Raw genomic sequence first — 16200 nt, 5'->3', positions numbered from 1 at the left:
TAGTCCCATCATCTCCCATTGCTTAAAACAATGGAAAATCACTGTCTATAGTCTCCTTGTGAGAGGCAGGCTTCAGAGCACACGTTGTTGCTCTCTTCTCTGGAAAGGTTCCAAGGAACTGACCTGCCCAACTGGGCCTTTGACATGGTTGCCAATTTCGCTTTTGAACAGCTGTCTTCCATTCGCCATATTTCCTCCGGAAGTCCCACTCAGTAACTAATTTTTGATGGGTCTGACAAACCAAATAGCATCTAGTATAGCAATTCCTTCTTTTTCTCTGTAGGAAAACCCTGTGAGGTTGGTTAGGTTGAGACATAGTGACTGACCCAAAGTGATCACAGAGGTTCGTTGTGTGAGAATAGATTTGAGCCGAATTCTCTCTGGTGTTAATCCAAACTACTACCGTACTTTGCATTGAGACTCTGTAGTTATGTAGCTATACCATTTTAAAATAGCAATCATAGGCAAAGAAGAAATTGGAGCACTTCCAGGACATGTATAGAACTAATTTTCAAAAACATCTCTGGCCAATGTACTTCAATGCCTTTGACATGTAAAAATAAGTATAATTCAATTATTCTGGTACATTTGAAAAGTCCCATAATACTGAATGTTTATAACCAGTTTCTTTCCTCTCTTTCTCCCCTTCTTTATAGCTCTATAACTTTGGAGAAACAGTTTCTATTGTATTCTGGACAGACACGTGGAAGCCTGAGAGTTTTTTTGACAAAATTATAAAAAACAGAAAAAATGGAATGCACACACTATGCTTACTTGGTAAGAAACATTTGCATCTGGTATTTATTTATTTAGATGTGATATCATTGTGAGATTTTAAGAATTCAAGCAATTGTTGGATGTCTTTTTTAATGGCTCATACACCATCCAGAATTTTTGCACTACACGTTTGTCATAAACATGCTGTCTATTATCATGCTTCATCAATTCGAACTACTGTACTTTTGTGAATAATTCAATAATTCATCCTTTCTGATGAAATAAGAAGATGTGCTTGTGTAAAGGCCTTCTTGGCCACAGCTGTCATCTGCGAATCCAAGATTATGGGGCCCCAGTATCTTCAGTCATTCAGTCCTCTCAGGATTAAGTTTGAGTCTCTTCTCTCCATCCAGTTTCACACACTTTTCAGACATTGGGACAGGACCTTGAGAACATCAACTTGATTGAGTCAGGATAAAGATATATATCTGGGTATCATCCACATATGTCGAGATCCCAAACAGATGGGTGATCTCCCTCAGCCATTTCATGTAAATATTAAACAAGGAAAGGAAAGAGCATCAAGCCTCAAAACAATTGAGGGGCTAGGGTCCCTGGTTAATGTATAGCTCATGATATTGTACAAATCCAGAAAATTGGGTTAATTTAATAAACCATAGTTGATTTAATTCCTGGATAAGCATGCAAATGCAGACATAATCATGAAACTAGAATAATATAATGCAGCCAGTATACTATACTGTATATTATATTACTGTCTATAATATGTATAATATTATGGTATAGTATTATACATACTGTAGCCAATAGCATAATGCAGATATTTTTATCCTTGATATTAAAATAAAACTTTTTTAAAAAATAAGCTCTTATTGGCTGGTTGTACCTGAGGCAGTGGGCTGGCTGGTTTTGCAGTCTGGCAAAATAACTGCTGGCTTCTGCTGCAGGAAGAAGTAGCTTAAGAAAGGGCCACCTAATTTCTATCATCTGATCTGTTTTGGAACCTTTCTGATCCAGCACCCTCTGTTAGTCCATCCCAAATGGCTTTGGTCATAGAAATGTTCATTTAGACACAGTGAATTAGGATAGTGGAATATGAATTTGGCTCTCTTTACCCCCATAATAGAATTTAGTACAAAGGTACCAAAACTATATATGTTATTGCCAGTCTAAATGAAACTCCATCCTTGGCCAACAGTGTTTCTAAAAAAAAATCCAAATTCATGTCAGTGATTCCTAGATTAGCATCATTGATTTATGTGTGTATTTAATATATTTGCAATATTTTTTCTGGGCATGTACCATTTCATGATACTAAAAGGAAAGTATTATATTGAATAGATTTTTTTTAAAATCTAAGCAAGCCAGATACTTTCCTATTTACTGAAAAATAGTGTAAGCCAAAAATAGCATTTGCCTAGCCTTCCCCTTACATTTGCCCCAGGGTAGATTTTATTTCAGATTTTGTTTCTGAATGGAAATTTTCATCTAAAGCTTACTACAGTGGGATGGGAAAAGATTATTGCTCGACTTACATAATATACATTGGCCTGTATAGTCATCAATTGCAGTGTTCTCTTAACATTTGGAAGAAATAGAAGTCTAAGTCTCCCCACCCACTCATTCCCTAATTTTAAGAAATGTTTTATCTAGCACTGAGTTTGCAAAGACACTTGAGTCTGAATAATGACTGAATATTGCAGAGTCAGGAGTTTTAAATTGCCCCAGAATTACACTGTGAGAAGTTTTAAATTACAGTTAAGAGGGTTGCACAAATGTGCTCCCGTTATTAGGGAGCTGATCCTAGAATGTCTTTAAAATGATTAAAATAAAAGTTTTAGTAAGGCCATCCCTTTAACTGGAATTGCTAAGCTACTTACTGATCCTGCTTCTGAGTTTTAACAGTAATATGATATATAGAGATTAGCATCATCTACTCAGTGGTGGGTTTCAAAAAGTTTTCCTACTGGTCAGTGTGAGTGTGCGCTTTGCACACGCACAGAGCTTGCAACTCACCTGCTGCAAGCCCTGTGTGTAAAACAGCTGACGCACGGCAATCAGCTGTGCCGCGTGAAGCCACTGAGGTTGAAAAGCAGGAAATAAAGGTCAGTATAGAGGTGGGGTAGGTGGGAGCGCCCAGCAGCTGATCGTTGGGGGAAAGCGGTTCGGTCACAAATGATCATCGGAGCTACTGGTAGAATACCACCACTGCATATACTGTAGAGAGAGAACAAAAAATACACATTATTTCTGATATTCCCGTTATTTTCTTAAAATTAGAATCAATCATGGCCTGCAGAAAAGGGAGCGGCCCAAAAGGTTTTGTAGCTAGGCACAATTTTTTCAAAAAATTGCACCAGTCTTTTCAGGCAAAATTGGATTTAACATGTAAGCGAGAGACATTCTACAGAGCCAAACAATCACACATGGAATTGTTATCAGATGGAAATTGGACTGATGTAATTAGCTCATTCAGTGTTCTTTAAATACTATGGTTGATTTAATCGTAGCCTTTTCAGTGATCGTAGGTTGGTTCTGAGTTCTTGCAAGCAGCCAACGGTCTTATGACCTCGGTTGCTTTTCTTGATTACAAGCCAGGAGTTCCAGCATTATATCCCAAAACCTCTAAGTCCAAAAGCAATTTCTCTGCATGTTTTGGAAAGAACTGAATTTTGCCAGCATATAATCAGTCAACATGACTGCTGCAGAAATTGGTCTGGAGATAATTTATACATTGGGGAGTTGACTGGAATTGTTCCTTAATTATTGAAATGTTGCAGCGGCTATGTAACTATTGAAACTGCACAGATGTTGGCCATTTGCATTTTCAGAGAGCTAGAGAGATTTAAAATTGTGTTTCTTCTCTGTGATTAATGCTGAATGAAAGAAGATGTTACAGTCTTTCTGTATACACATCAGCCTGTTATGTTTTGAACAATGCTCTGTCCGGCTTCTCTCCCACTCTCCTTTCTTAATACTTCCATTCTCAGCTTGCTTCCATTTTATCTACTACATGTGTTCTTCCCTAGTTCCCTCAGGTGTATCGATTCCCAATCATCCAAAGGGCAAAAGATTAGGGAAGATTGAATCAGCCCATGGGGTATGGTTTGTTTCTCATAAACACACACAGACACACAACAAAGAAAGACGCCTCTGTGTTAAAATATTGAGGAACATTACTTCAGCATTTTATTATCTGTGCACAGAATGCCAAGCCGTTCTAGGATATCCATTTGTAAATCAATCACAATTGGCTGGGTTCACATGAAGTGCTCAGCTGGAAGCCTGGTGTGCAAATTATAGCTGCTTGGCCCTCACATCAAGATCCAAGTGTATTCTGGCTTAGCTTAGTGTATGAAGTCATTAATTCACTTTATCATAGCAAAAGTTCCATGTCAGGAATGTTGATATGTGAAGAAGTGTGAAAAGCTGTTTAAAAATTAAAGTGCAATTATGAAGTCATTGACTGTATATGGAAAATGAATTTGATCCAGAGTTCAAATGACTAGAATAAAATAAACACTGGAAATAAATGGCACTAAAATATAAAGGGAGGGCAATTCCATTCTTACAAAAAAAACAAACAAACCTGGAATGTTGTTTAATTCATTATGTGTTTACCATCACATAACATAACTTTGGGAGGCTCCCAATAAAAAGCCATGAAACAGTAATCTCACTCACAAGCAATTGGATAAAGCTACCATAAATAGCCCATTGTAATCCAACACAACATAATGCTACTTTTAACCTTGGGGATGGAAACGGGGGCAGCCATTCCAAAGGAATGGGGGAATGAGGCCACTGAGCAAATCTGCCCCTGCCCTACTTGGAGTGGGGGAGCCAGAGGCGTTCTCTCTCTGATTGGAGTGCACAGGTTAGGCAGGTTCAGGTAATTCCTAAAATACCTAGGAGTTGAGTCCAGAGGGTTGTAGAGGTCATTGGAAAACTCCCAGCCAGGCAGGGAGGAGGAGTCAAGCAGGGAACTAGTCTTGAGTCCTCACACAGCCCCAAAGGCATAAGCCTGACCCCCATCTAAGTTCCAAGCAGTTTGTGGAGACTCATGGATTATACATAGAACACAATAAAGTTTCTGATTTGAACCCCTCACAAATGGATCTGATTGCTTGCTCCTGATAATACTAGCCCTTTGAATTATATTCATAAACAATTGGAGGTGAATGCAATGTCTACAATTGCAGATTTTATCCTGCTAAAGTGGGTCTCACTGGCCAAGAGGCAGGCTGCTGATGGAAATAAAAGAACACTTATATTTGCATCCATGGCTCCTCCTCAAAGCTCATTCATACTGCTTAGGCTTAATAGGGTATAAAGTTCAGTAACTAATGATCTGAAGGAAGTATGACACCCAATATGTTTTTCTTCTAGAAGATAAGATGAAAAATGTCAAGTATGTTATTGATTGCCTTGAATCCTATAAACACACATTTGGTTCCAGATGGTACAGCTTGAACTTATTAAAGTTGATGTCTACCTAACAGACTTCAATTAAGATTGGTACTTAGATCTAATGCAAAAAGAAATCTTTTTAATTATGAAAAATGGACTGTGTCTTACGAGCTGAGTTAGATACTAGCAGCAATTCATCCTCGAAGAGTGGACCTTATGAAGCCAATCCAAACACATAAGAAGGATGTATCAGTGTCAGTAGTGGAAGAAGTCTGAGGAAAAAAGTCCAGCAAAAGCATCTCAAAAGAACACAATCTGCTCAATAGCTACAGAATGCTTGTTGAGACCCCTAAAGAGATAACCGGGAAGGAGAAAAAATGATTAGGACTCCTTGGAGCAATTGAAGGACATGGCCTGAATCCTGAATACAAACCAGTTTGTGAAAATAATTGCTTGTTATGTACTAATATCAAATAGAGATACTCTGGAATTGTTTGTTTTATTTAATTTATTTATATATTTATTTATATAACTCTAATCCTAACTCTAACCTTTAACACTTGAGTTATTTATAAAAATAATAAATGTGGAATATTAAAAAAGTCCTTTCCGCCTCACACACATATAGTACAGTCTAAAGCAGCCCCAAAGACAAAGAATATGCTATACAGCAACAAAATGATATTGGACAATGCAATAGAGCAATGAATATAATGGTACTGGCTGGCTGAAATTAGTCCTATTTTTTAAAAAAACATTTTTTTGAATAGAGATTGTAAGATGTGCAGCAATAAGTTAGAGAGGACAGTCTATGGACATATTTCTGTATCATATGCAAGGTTAAAATAAAATATTGACTCTTAGTTTTATAAAAAAATATTCCAGTGTATAACACTTAACGTTTTTTCTGCAGATATTAAAGTGAAAGAGCAGTCAGTGGAGAACCTCATGAGGTAAGCTATGTTGCTATGTGTTGATTATGAGCGTGTGTCCGTGAAGAGTATGTAGCTAGTTTAGCACTTGAAAATAGAATAACTATTATAGGAATCTATAGTATTACATACATACATAATTAATGCAGGAGATGGAAAGGAATTGTGATCATTCGTACTCTGGGTTATGGGACAGATGAATAGCAAAGTTAAATCATAACTAAAATCCACTGAAATCCTCTCAAGTGTATTTCTACAAGTATTAGGTTTAAATATTTGAAGGGAATCTGGAATAAAGACGCACTCAGACCTTTTTCAAAGATCCCAAAATTGGTTTGCAAATATTTCTTTTTCTCATCAGCTGAGCACAGTTGAAAGCCTTTGCACAATCAGAAACAATGCTGCAATCCATTCTCGGCTTTTCTGAAATGCGGAGACCTGACTTCTGGTTGCATCCATTTCCCAGGAGGCTTGCCACAGCTTTGAACAGTTTAGACTTCTTCACAACAGTGTGACCACATTGTAGGATGAAACACCATCTACTGTGCCTCAGGAAGCACCACCAGGAATTGGTGTCCAAGAGACAGTACTGTTGGCTTTCATAACATCAAGTTGGACGTGGTCTTAAGGAATATTGAGTCCAACTCTTGCACTGTGCAAGATACACTAGATCAGGGATCCCCAACCTTTTCGACGCCGCCCGGTTCCGCGCCAGCTGGCGCCGCGGCCTGGTTCCGGTAGTCAGCTGGGCCGCCATTTTTTTACGAAAATCACTTCCGTGATGTCACCGAAGCGATTTTTTCGTCAAAAATGGCAGCGCCAGTGCTGGTGAGCTTTTCGGTAGAAATGGCTTTCTACCCGGAAAAGCTCACCGAGCGCTGGCGCCGCCATCTTTTTGACGAAAATTGCTTTTTTACCAAAAAAGATGGCGGCGCCCAGCAACCAGCGGCCCAGTAAGGCTTGTTCCGCTGCCCGGACCGTCCGCGGACCGGCGGTTGGGGACCCTGCACTAGATCACTTCTGACAAGATGGCTGTTCAGTCTCTTTTTAAATACCTCTAGTGAAAAATTGCTCATCACAATCAGGGTGTTCCTCCACATAACTAGTCCAGACCTTTCTCCTTGTAGTTTTAAGTACTTTTAAAGTCTTGTACTAACTGGAATTGGAGGCATCACTTGCCCTCTGCTTCAGGCAATAAAATGTCATTGGCCAAACCTTACTTTTAGTCATCTGTTTGTTAAAGATAAACTGGATGCTTCATAAATAAATTAAATTCTTAGTGTGTTTAGCATGTATTAGCTGTCTCTCACTTTAAAAAAGCGAACAGAGCGATATTAGCTCTGATCCAAGTCACTTATCTGTGGTATAATATTTTCCCACTCCCAGTTGTTCAGTATTTCTAATCTGGGTGGATCAGTCTGCGTCCTTAATCTCTTTGCCAGCTCATCTTATGGAACAGTTGATGGTTTCTGGACACATCCTTACTATGGTTTAGCTTCATATTCATATGGACTGACAATCTTGGGGGAAGATTTATTTTGGAACTTCTTCATAACTCTACTTGGCCAAGTCCAGGGTTGGCATACTTTGCTGAAAACAACTCTTAAACACTAGATTTGAGGGACTATAATTATGCAACTCGAGAGTATATGGTTGAAAAACACAGGCTTTCCTTTCAGCTTGGCATGAATAGCACGGTCGCTGATGCAGGGGGAAGTATAACACCACTTTTGAGGGGGTTGAGGAATAGCCATGACTGGGATTGTACTGGAAGAGTAAACATATGGCACCTCTTTTAGAAGCGGAGAATACATTAATCTGAATCATGCAGCCTGTAATTCCTCAGTTAAAAGCTTCAAAACAGCCACAGGACTGCCTAAGAATGATTTCTCTTTCCCTATGACATAAATGTTGGATGCAGCTTTTAATGCACATCTAAAGCTAGGCCAGTGAAGTCAAGGGGAGAGTGCACCAATATGTTTCCATCTGCTGAATATGCTGTTTCCTACTTTTCAGCTGTTAGTGTGGTGACCAAACCCAGCCTAAGTCTTTCTTGTGTTTAACAAACATTAATTGAAGAAAATGCAGTATGCAAACCAACTAGTACAAATGTCAGTTTGTTGTGCTCATGAATCTGACAGGACTAGGATGTATGAGCTCCTTGTTTTGATATTGTCAATTTTCTCTGTCAGGGGAAAGAAAATCTTTGAGCCACCACGCTACATGAGTGTGAATCAAGCAGCCGAGCAACTTCTTGCTGTTGTCCAGAATCGGCGGCTACAGGGCCAAAAGCCAGGTATAATCTGTTTGTCCTTTCTGGTAAAAAGATATACTGTATATACTTCTTGAAATTTCTTCCAAATTCAAGAACTCCTATGGAGTTGGGCCATCCTGAACTTGGCAAGATACAGTTTGCACAGAAACCAACGTTTTACATTGGTTCATCATCATGTCATGTACATCACTAGCTTGGAAGTACATATTTAAAGGCCGCAGAATGTTGGCGTATATGCAACCCAGCCACAAGTTCAATGACCCAAGTTTTTTTAAAAAAAAAAAAATATTCCAGATGGATATATTTCAAGAATGAATCACCTCGACTTTAATCATTTCCCACACTCATAAGAAATTGTGCATTTCCTTCATTTGGTGTTTGAGATTCTACTTGCCACAAAATGTGGTCCCAAATGCAGAGTGGGAAGGCACTTTTAATATTAAAAAAATTGAATATTGCAGTCCTTGATCAGCACAAAGAAAAATATGTGTCACATACCTTGCCATCTTGTATTCAACTAACCATTTGATATTGCATGAAGAAATACAGACTTTTGGTGGGGAAACATAACCAAAAGCAATTCCCTTGTTAGTAAAATATTTCTATGTTGTAGAAAAAAGAAACCTCAAAAGTTAAGTAAATTGATCTTGATTTGATCCTCGAGCATTTTAATTGTAAAATTGTAGGTTGGGATGGAGAAACTAAGGATGCACTATGACTCCCATCATCCTGGTCATGATCCAGTCATGTTCAGTGGGCATGACAGGAATTCAGCAATATCTGACTGGCTGAAGTTTTCTCATCCTTGCTTTAAGGTTTAAAATAACACTGTAAAGTAGGGGTGTCCAACCTTGGCAACTTTAAGACCTGTGGACTTTATCTCCCAGAATTCCCCATATTGGCTGGGGAATTCTGGGAGTTGAAGTCCACAAGTCTTAAAAATTGCCACAGTTGAACACCCCTGTGATAGAGCTTCCAGTTCTTCAGTGTTTGATCCCAATAATTCATAGCAAACAAGATGGATACTTGCTTTCCATATAAAAGCAAAATGCTAGCTCAGAGTGATGCACTACTTATCAAAAGAAAACCTGGAAACACAGTTCATTCCTATGAAGCAAAGGAACATAAAACAAGAATTATGGTTAAGGAGAACTTTAATTACAATTTAATTCATCATCTTGGATTCAAATAACATAAGGCAAAACATAATACAATTTATTATGTTATGCAAGTTATGGTTAGTGAAGACAACCCTCCCCTATCAAAACAGCAAGAAAAATAAGGGAATGGGGGAATAAAAATGACTCAGCAAATTCTCCTTCATATTCTCTGGTTAAAGGAGCTTTTTCGGAGATATGAAACCCTGCCCACAGATATTTCATAAATGCTTCCTTGTTTTTTTCATTTTTATTTTTTGAAAATTCCTCAGTTATCAGGAATAGCATCTAGTCTTCCTGGGCTATATTCACTTAAATAAGTCTGCATGACTGAAAACCTACCTAATTATTATACCTGAAGTTCAGATTCCTGCTAGATCACCATATTTCCTGTGCCTGATCTTTACAAATTTTGCCACATCCTGTTACGAGGCAATGTTACAGGCATTGCTCCAATTTTCAGGAAAATTATTGTAGATTCCGAAACCTTCAGAAGGTTTCCTGGCGTCAGTGTAAGATGATGTAACTTTGAAGGAGGGAGAATCACTTTCTCTTAGATTAGCTGCAGAAGTCAAAATTTTAAAGCAGATTTTCTTAAATCATTGTGTTCTTTGTTTTTGCAGAAGTAACCGAGAACACTGTCTGTGTAGGCTTAGCAAGAGTTGGTGCATTGGATCAGAAGATTGTATCAGGTACTCTACAGGATATGACTACGGTGGCCCTTGGCGATCCTCTGCACTCTATGATCATAACTGGAATATTGCATCCCTTGGAAGTAGACATGCTTAAATTATTTGCAGTAGATAAATCCATCTTGGAACAAGATTGAATTGGAAACACTTTGTGCCTTACCTGGAACAGAAGCTGGTAAATTCCTTGTTGATAACAGACTACAAAGAAGTAGCCCATATCTTGCTAAAGAAGACAACTAGCAAGCCCAACTGTGATTCCTTATGGCTCAGGCTCACTGCGTTCAACTTGTAAAAGTTTTGTTACTTGGCAGAAGTGAAATAAAAATTGAGATTATTGTTTTGATTCCACTTGTACAGCTGGTGATGGGAGAGAACAGTATGGCAAGAGAACATTCAAAAGATGAAATATAGCGCTTGGCTAGGGTGGCTAATTGTTTTCAGTTTAGACTTTGAAAACAAGACAAAAACAAATTTTTAAAGAAATCTGTTCCTGCCTTGATGGAGATGTCCTAAGGGAGTAAATCTGTGCCTAAACGGTACCATTTCCAACTACAGATAATGGCGATAGTAACAGTATCAGTAGATAAAGCTTGAATTGAATTTAAACCACCAACGTATGCTGAGCATTCTTCAGATCAAAGGGACTTAAGGAAACTTAAAATTAAAAATCCAGGAAAAAACCAAAAACAGGAAATAAATAATTGCTTTGAGGAAGTTTGAAAACTCTATTTCAGCCCTCATTCAGTGACAGGACAATACGCCTCAACCCATTTCCTGATTGATCAAATAGTTCAGTATTTTCTGATGCAGAGTAGGGATGGGACCAAATGGGTGTCTGGAGGAAGAGTATTTCAAAAGTGGAGAGGGTCTTGGTGACCCCATCAGTATATGCAGCTAATGGTTCATAATTCTCAGCATCTTTCTTCCTTTTTTCCCCCCCTCAAGGGTTTTTTCCTTTAAGCTCTTTTTAGAGTGTGTCCTTCCAAAAATGAGGAGCTATGCCTCATTCATTTTTGGAATGAAATAGACTCAAAAAATATCTCTAGACCTTGCCTCTATAGCAAGCAGGAGGTATCCACTTTCAAATATATCTGATGTAGGAAATGGACCTTGGCAGTTGGTTCAGTGTACTGTTTTTATTGAGTCCTTCTCCATACTGTTTGGAGGTTTGGAGGTTTCTCCACAAGATTTTCAAGGAAGATTAAGGGATGCCATCTTTTCTGTGTCATTTCCATGAAGAGGTGTCTCAACTCAACACTGTCTTGAGTTTGGGCAGAGAATGGGAAATAAATCTAACCAACCTCACATTATCTCTGCATTTTTTTATTCATATATTGTGTTTTACTAATATGTGGCTTAGCATGCTGTACAAGACCAGCTGCCATTATGCATAAACCACAATGTACAGCTTATTACCTCTGTCTTTTTTCCAATTAGACAAGTACTTAAAAATGCTTTAAAGAATGTATTTCACCCCAAGAACTACATAAACAATATATGACCTTTTAAGAAAAAGTTTTATTGATAGGAAAAATTGATCCCAAATATCATGTCAAACATTTTTGCTGTTTCAATAAAGACTGTATTTAAAGTAGGAAAAAATAAACCAATAAAATGTTCAATATTGCACTGGCCACTAGCTATAGTATTTTCAAGTTATTTTCAGTATATTATCTTTAGCCACCACTTTGAACTTATCGGTAAATAAATTCCTTAAATTGTACAAAACACCAGTCCTTTAGAAACTAAATAAAAGACATTTTCAGGAAATAAGAGTTTCGCCATTTTCTCATACAGGAAAATATATGGCTAGGCCATAAATGCGATCTATAATCTATAATTTAAGCCAGGGCTTGGCAACAAGATACACCACCACTAAATAATGGGTATTGATCTCAAAACTTAAAAATAGGCAGCTGAAATCCTATTAGATCAATGCTCTCAAGTCAGAATTTGGTCTATTAGAAGCTACAGGTTGCATAGTGATTCACACTGCCAAGCAGACTGCTGACCCTGCATAATTTTTTTACTTATTGATCAAATGTATTTGCTGCCCATCTTGTGGTTCAAGGCAACTTTGAGTGGGAAGTTTTGGGAATTGATATCATAGCAACCAGGCCTCAGTAAATGAAATATGCAAACAATGCTTTTAGTATTTCATTATAGTGAAACTTTCTCCTCCCCAAGATAGTGGGAGGATAAAAACAGAAAAATCCATCTCATCTAAAGCTTAGTCATAGCTCCAAATAAAATTACTTATTAGAGGGGCACAGCTCTTTTAAAGTAAAAAAAAAAATGCAAACATTTCAGGTCAATGTACAAAGCAGCAGGAGTTATAATGGGGGCTGGGAGCAGGACTCTGAGAAAAATGCATATTGAAGTACTTTCTATGGCAAAACAAAAGCAGAATCATGTAAGAAATTTAGAACTAATTATAGACCACGGGTATCAAACACAATTGTGTCATGTGACGTAGCGTGACTTTTGCCTTTGCAGAGACTGGGTGGGCGTGGCCTGCACATGACACATCCGGCCTGCAGGCCCCAGTTTGACAGGCCTGTTATAGAGAATAATTTTCTAAACTAGACAAAGCATGTAAGATCCCTGGGTTTCATCTAAATCATACCAACCATATTTGCAAAAAACAAAACAAAACCCTGCAGTTCTCCCCTGGAAAACATACTTAATTTCACTGGTTTTAGTCTCTTCCCCTCATCACCCACTCCATCTTGCAATAACCAGCCATTGGTATTTCCACTGCCAGTCTTGGTTTCTTCAACTGCCAACAATATTTATCTGATACACTTAGCATCTCTTCTAAAAACTCTGGCCACAGTTAGGCCAGTATTTTGTTTACTAGCCAAGACTCTGAATATCTGAATAAAATTACAAGTGTTCATATTTAGAAATGAAAAAGAACTGGGGGGAAAAAAAAGACTGTTCAAGTTACTGGTTCCATCTGTAGAAAATAGTCCTAAACACTCAACTGCATTGGGCAGCCTATTTTCCCCTCAACAATTAAACAGATCCTAAGATTAAGCCTAATACTTTGAACTTCAAAATATAAAAAAACACTTTTCCTTCATATTATCCCTCTGGAGCTTGGTGGACAATAAACATGTTCTACAAATGTCCTAAGTTAAACATCTTGCCTTGGGATTACAGAGCAAAATGCACATTTGTTTAGGGAGTGAGCCCTCTACTGAACTATATGGTTCAAAAGGCAACGAGTTTGATGTAAGTTGTTTTGCCAAAAGTTAGATAAAAGCACATTTCAGTGCCACATATTTGGCAAAAGTATAATTTTACATGCTTTGCTGTTTGACATTTGGCTGAAAGAAGTCAGCAACAATAAAGAGGACTTGTATCCTGCAGAAACAAAACAAAACAAAGAGCATATTAACCCCACTAAAAAGGTTAAGCCGTTTGGTTCCAGCGTCTCTTATTTAAGGCACACCCAAGATTTAGAACGTGCCAACAAAAGCCACTGGAGCAGTCATGTCAAAGCAGAAGCAAAATTCAGACTGATGCATAAAATCAGTGGACTAAGCTGATCTTATTTGAAGAAGTGATTACAAATAAAGTATTTAAAACAAGTTAACAACCTATTTCAGCAAGCCCTTTTGCTGAAAGAGATTCAGAGGCAATGGGACTTCACATTAGTCTACACAGAGCTAAATAATTATCTCCATGGGGAAAAATAATATTGCTGCACCAAGTGAAAACAAGCACAAACTTTTCCTCCTCCCATCTTGGGGAATTAATTCCTATTGTCTTTTATGTATGAGGGGAATAAGAAAATAGTAATACACGAAACAGTTTTCATTGTGACTTATGGAAAGGAAGGAGGCCCAAATATGTTACTGTGCAAAAATAATGAATCAAAACTTATATTAGGGTTTAAATTACAGGTTGCATAAAAATACATTTCTAACAGTAAGCAAAAACAAAGCACGGTTAGATTAAATTAACAGTTAAATTAAACAACCAGTAATAGGTTATCTAACAACCATTGGATTAAAAATAATAAAAAGTTATTCCCATAAAAACAGAAAATCCACATTACAGTTCTTTTCCAATATAAAATTCAGGTCCATTTTTATGTATTTCTGACACTAACACAATTTCATGCAAGCTATTAAAAAAAACAACTGTTTGGGTTAAGAAAACAACTTCTGGTAAATGCTAACCTTCATTTTTTTTTCTAGGTCAGCTCGCTTGCATCACACACTTTTGTTCTAACTGTCTTTTTTAAAGGCCCAGTGATTTCTATTGATTTGACCAACAGTGAATTGGGGTTGTCCATATTAACTTAAAATGGAGACTAGCTTCTAACCAACTTCAGTTCCAACATTAGAAATATGTGGCATTGTATCCAAATATAACCTTTAAAAATTACACAGTGGGATATTGACAGATTACCCAGAATGTTCTTGTGAAGTTTTAAAAGAACTTTTAATTATGATGGAGAATACCAGCACAGAATCAATATTGGCAGAGCTATTCACTAAATAATTAAGTGTCAGAAAATGCTGCTATAAGATTTATAGGTCCTACAAGAATCTTGATTGGGGGAGGAGGGGTGTCAAACTTCGAATATGGGGTTTGATTTAGGAAAACTCACTATATTCAGTTAAAATCTGAATGTTTAAACCTAACACAATGCAGCCAATGGTGAGATTGCCAGAAGAATATCCTGGATTCACATTCATAAGAGGATCGAATAATTTGTTAAGTAAACATACAGAGTAAAAATAAAATCATATATTGTCTATTGGCTAGTATAAAAAAACCTGCTTCAATCAAAATAAATGTATCCAACATAAAAGGCTCAGAAAGGAAGTGGCAATGCAGGAAGAGGGAAATCCATAAAAGCATTCCTCATTTTGAGTGTTTCATAAAAGTTAAATTTAAAAAATACTAATTATTTACTGCAAGATTTGACCATGTATGAAAAACAACAATTAATAGCCGTCAGATCAGAGGAAGACATTGTATTCTTGCAAGACATCTTCTCGTACTAGATACACGTAGTAACACCCAATCACTGTCAAGGGTGCTGCAGAATTAGCAGCCAAGATTTTACTTCATGGTAATGAAACATTCTGCAAGTGCATTTTACATATTCATTTTACGGTTGTATTTGAAAACTGAAGAGTAGTCTCCTCAGAAACTTTAAAATGTAACATTAACAGGGAATCCATCATCTCTGTATTCAATTACACATTTACAGCACACCAATTGCAAGCAAAAACTTTACTGGTACAAATCACAGCCATAAAAATTAATAAAAATCCCCAATGCTTCCAATCTGTGCTGACAGATACTTTGATAAAAGGCACTCTGAAAACCCAATATGGTTTGGTTCATTAAGTTTGCAAAGTACAAACAGTCTTATAAACAGTTATGCTGTAGAATGTCAACCAATGTGACATTACACCCCAAAGTAATTTCCGTTTAATTTCTCCCTCCCTGCAATAATACCAGTTCTGTGGGAACGAGAAATCTCTGCCATAGCAGCAGCTTTACAGAAAGCAGTCAACGATTGCAACCTCACATCTGTATTGGTAAGTCTGCTGTCGGTAGGAACAAATTTGGCAAAGAATCCACAAAGTTTTGGGGGTCCTGAAAGTCATTCCCAGATTAATTCAAGTCAATCCCCCTTTCATTTTCTCTTCTGTTAATCGGATGACAAGAGACTTTCCTGGGAAATAGAGACCAGGAGTTTCAATTTCCAGAGGAACAACCAAGTCTTAAAATGACAGTACTAGAAAGCTTTGGTCCGAGAAGGAGATGAAGAGGTTCGCTACATCGTGGCAACGTCGATCTGTACATACAGTTGCCTCACTCCAGCCTGCAGAAGCAAGGAAGAATGACACATAAATAAGTCAGAAATGAGAACAGGTGAATCTCATTTCAAATGCAGGGATATCCAACTCTGGCAACTTTAGGACTTGTGGACTTCAAATCTCAGCATGGCTGGCTGGAAATTTTGA

The 16200-nt window shown here is 37.6% G+C and overlaps 2 protein-coding genes across 5 annotated transcripts in view; one reads left to right on the top strand and one right to left on the bottom strand.

The window, feature by feature from the left end:
- The window catches only part of DPH5 (diphthamide biosynthesis 5), a 37809-nt gene extending 27262 nt beyond the window's left edge, over positions 1-10547 (top strand). For all 4 annotated transcript variants that reach the window (XM_087960742.1, XM_026671792.2, XM_087960741.1 and 1 more), the window contains 4 exons: positions 657-777; positions 6062-6101; positions 8273-8376; positions 10136-10547. In XM_087960742.1, coding sequence (XP_087816868.1) covers positions 657-777; positions 6062-6101; positions 8273-8376; positions 10136-10341 — 471 coding nt within the window. In that variant the 3' untranslated portion in view covers positions 10342-10547. The remainder of the gene's footprint in view (positions 1-656; positions 778-6061; positions 6102-8272; positions 8377-10135) is intronic.
- Positions 10548-11702: 1155 nt separating this feature from the next.
- Positions 11703-16200, bottom strand: part of SLC30A7 (solute carrier family 30 member 7) — a 33368-nt gene continuing 28870 nt past the window's right edge. The window contains exon 11 of the mRNA XM_026671777.2: positions 11703-16058. Coding sequence (XP_026527562.1) covers positions 16011-16058 — 48 coding nt within the window. The 3' untranslated portion in view covers positions 11703-16010. The remainder of the gene's footprint in view (positions 16059-16200) is intronic.

Source organism: Notechis scutatus, chromosome 3, assembly GCF_049901735.1.
Source record: "Notechis scutatus isolate UNSWTSFEM ecotype Mainland chromosome 3, rNotScu1.2, whole genome shotgun sequence".
In the NCBI taxonomy this organism is placed as follows: Eukaryota; Metazoa; Chordata; class Lepidosauria; order Squamata; family Elapidae; genus Notechis; species Notechis scutatus.
Note: the sequence above shows the minus strand (reverse complement) of the source record. Positions and strands in the feature narration are given on the sequence as shown.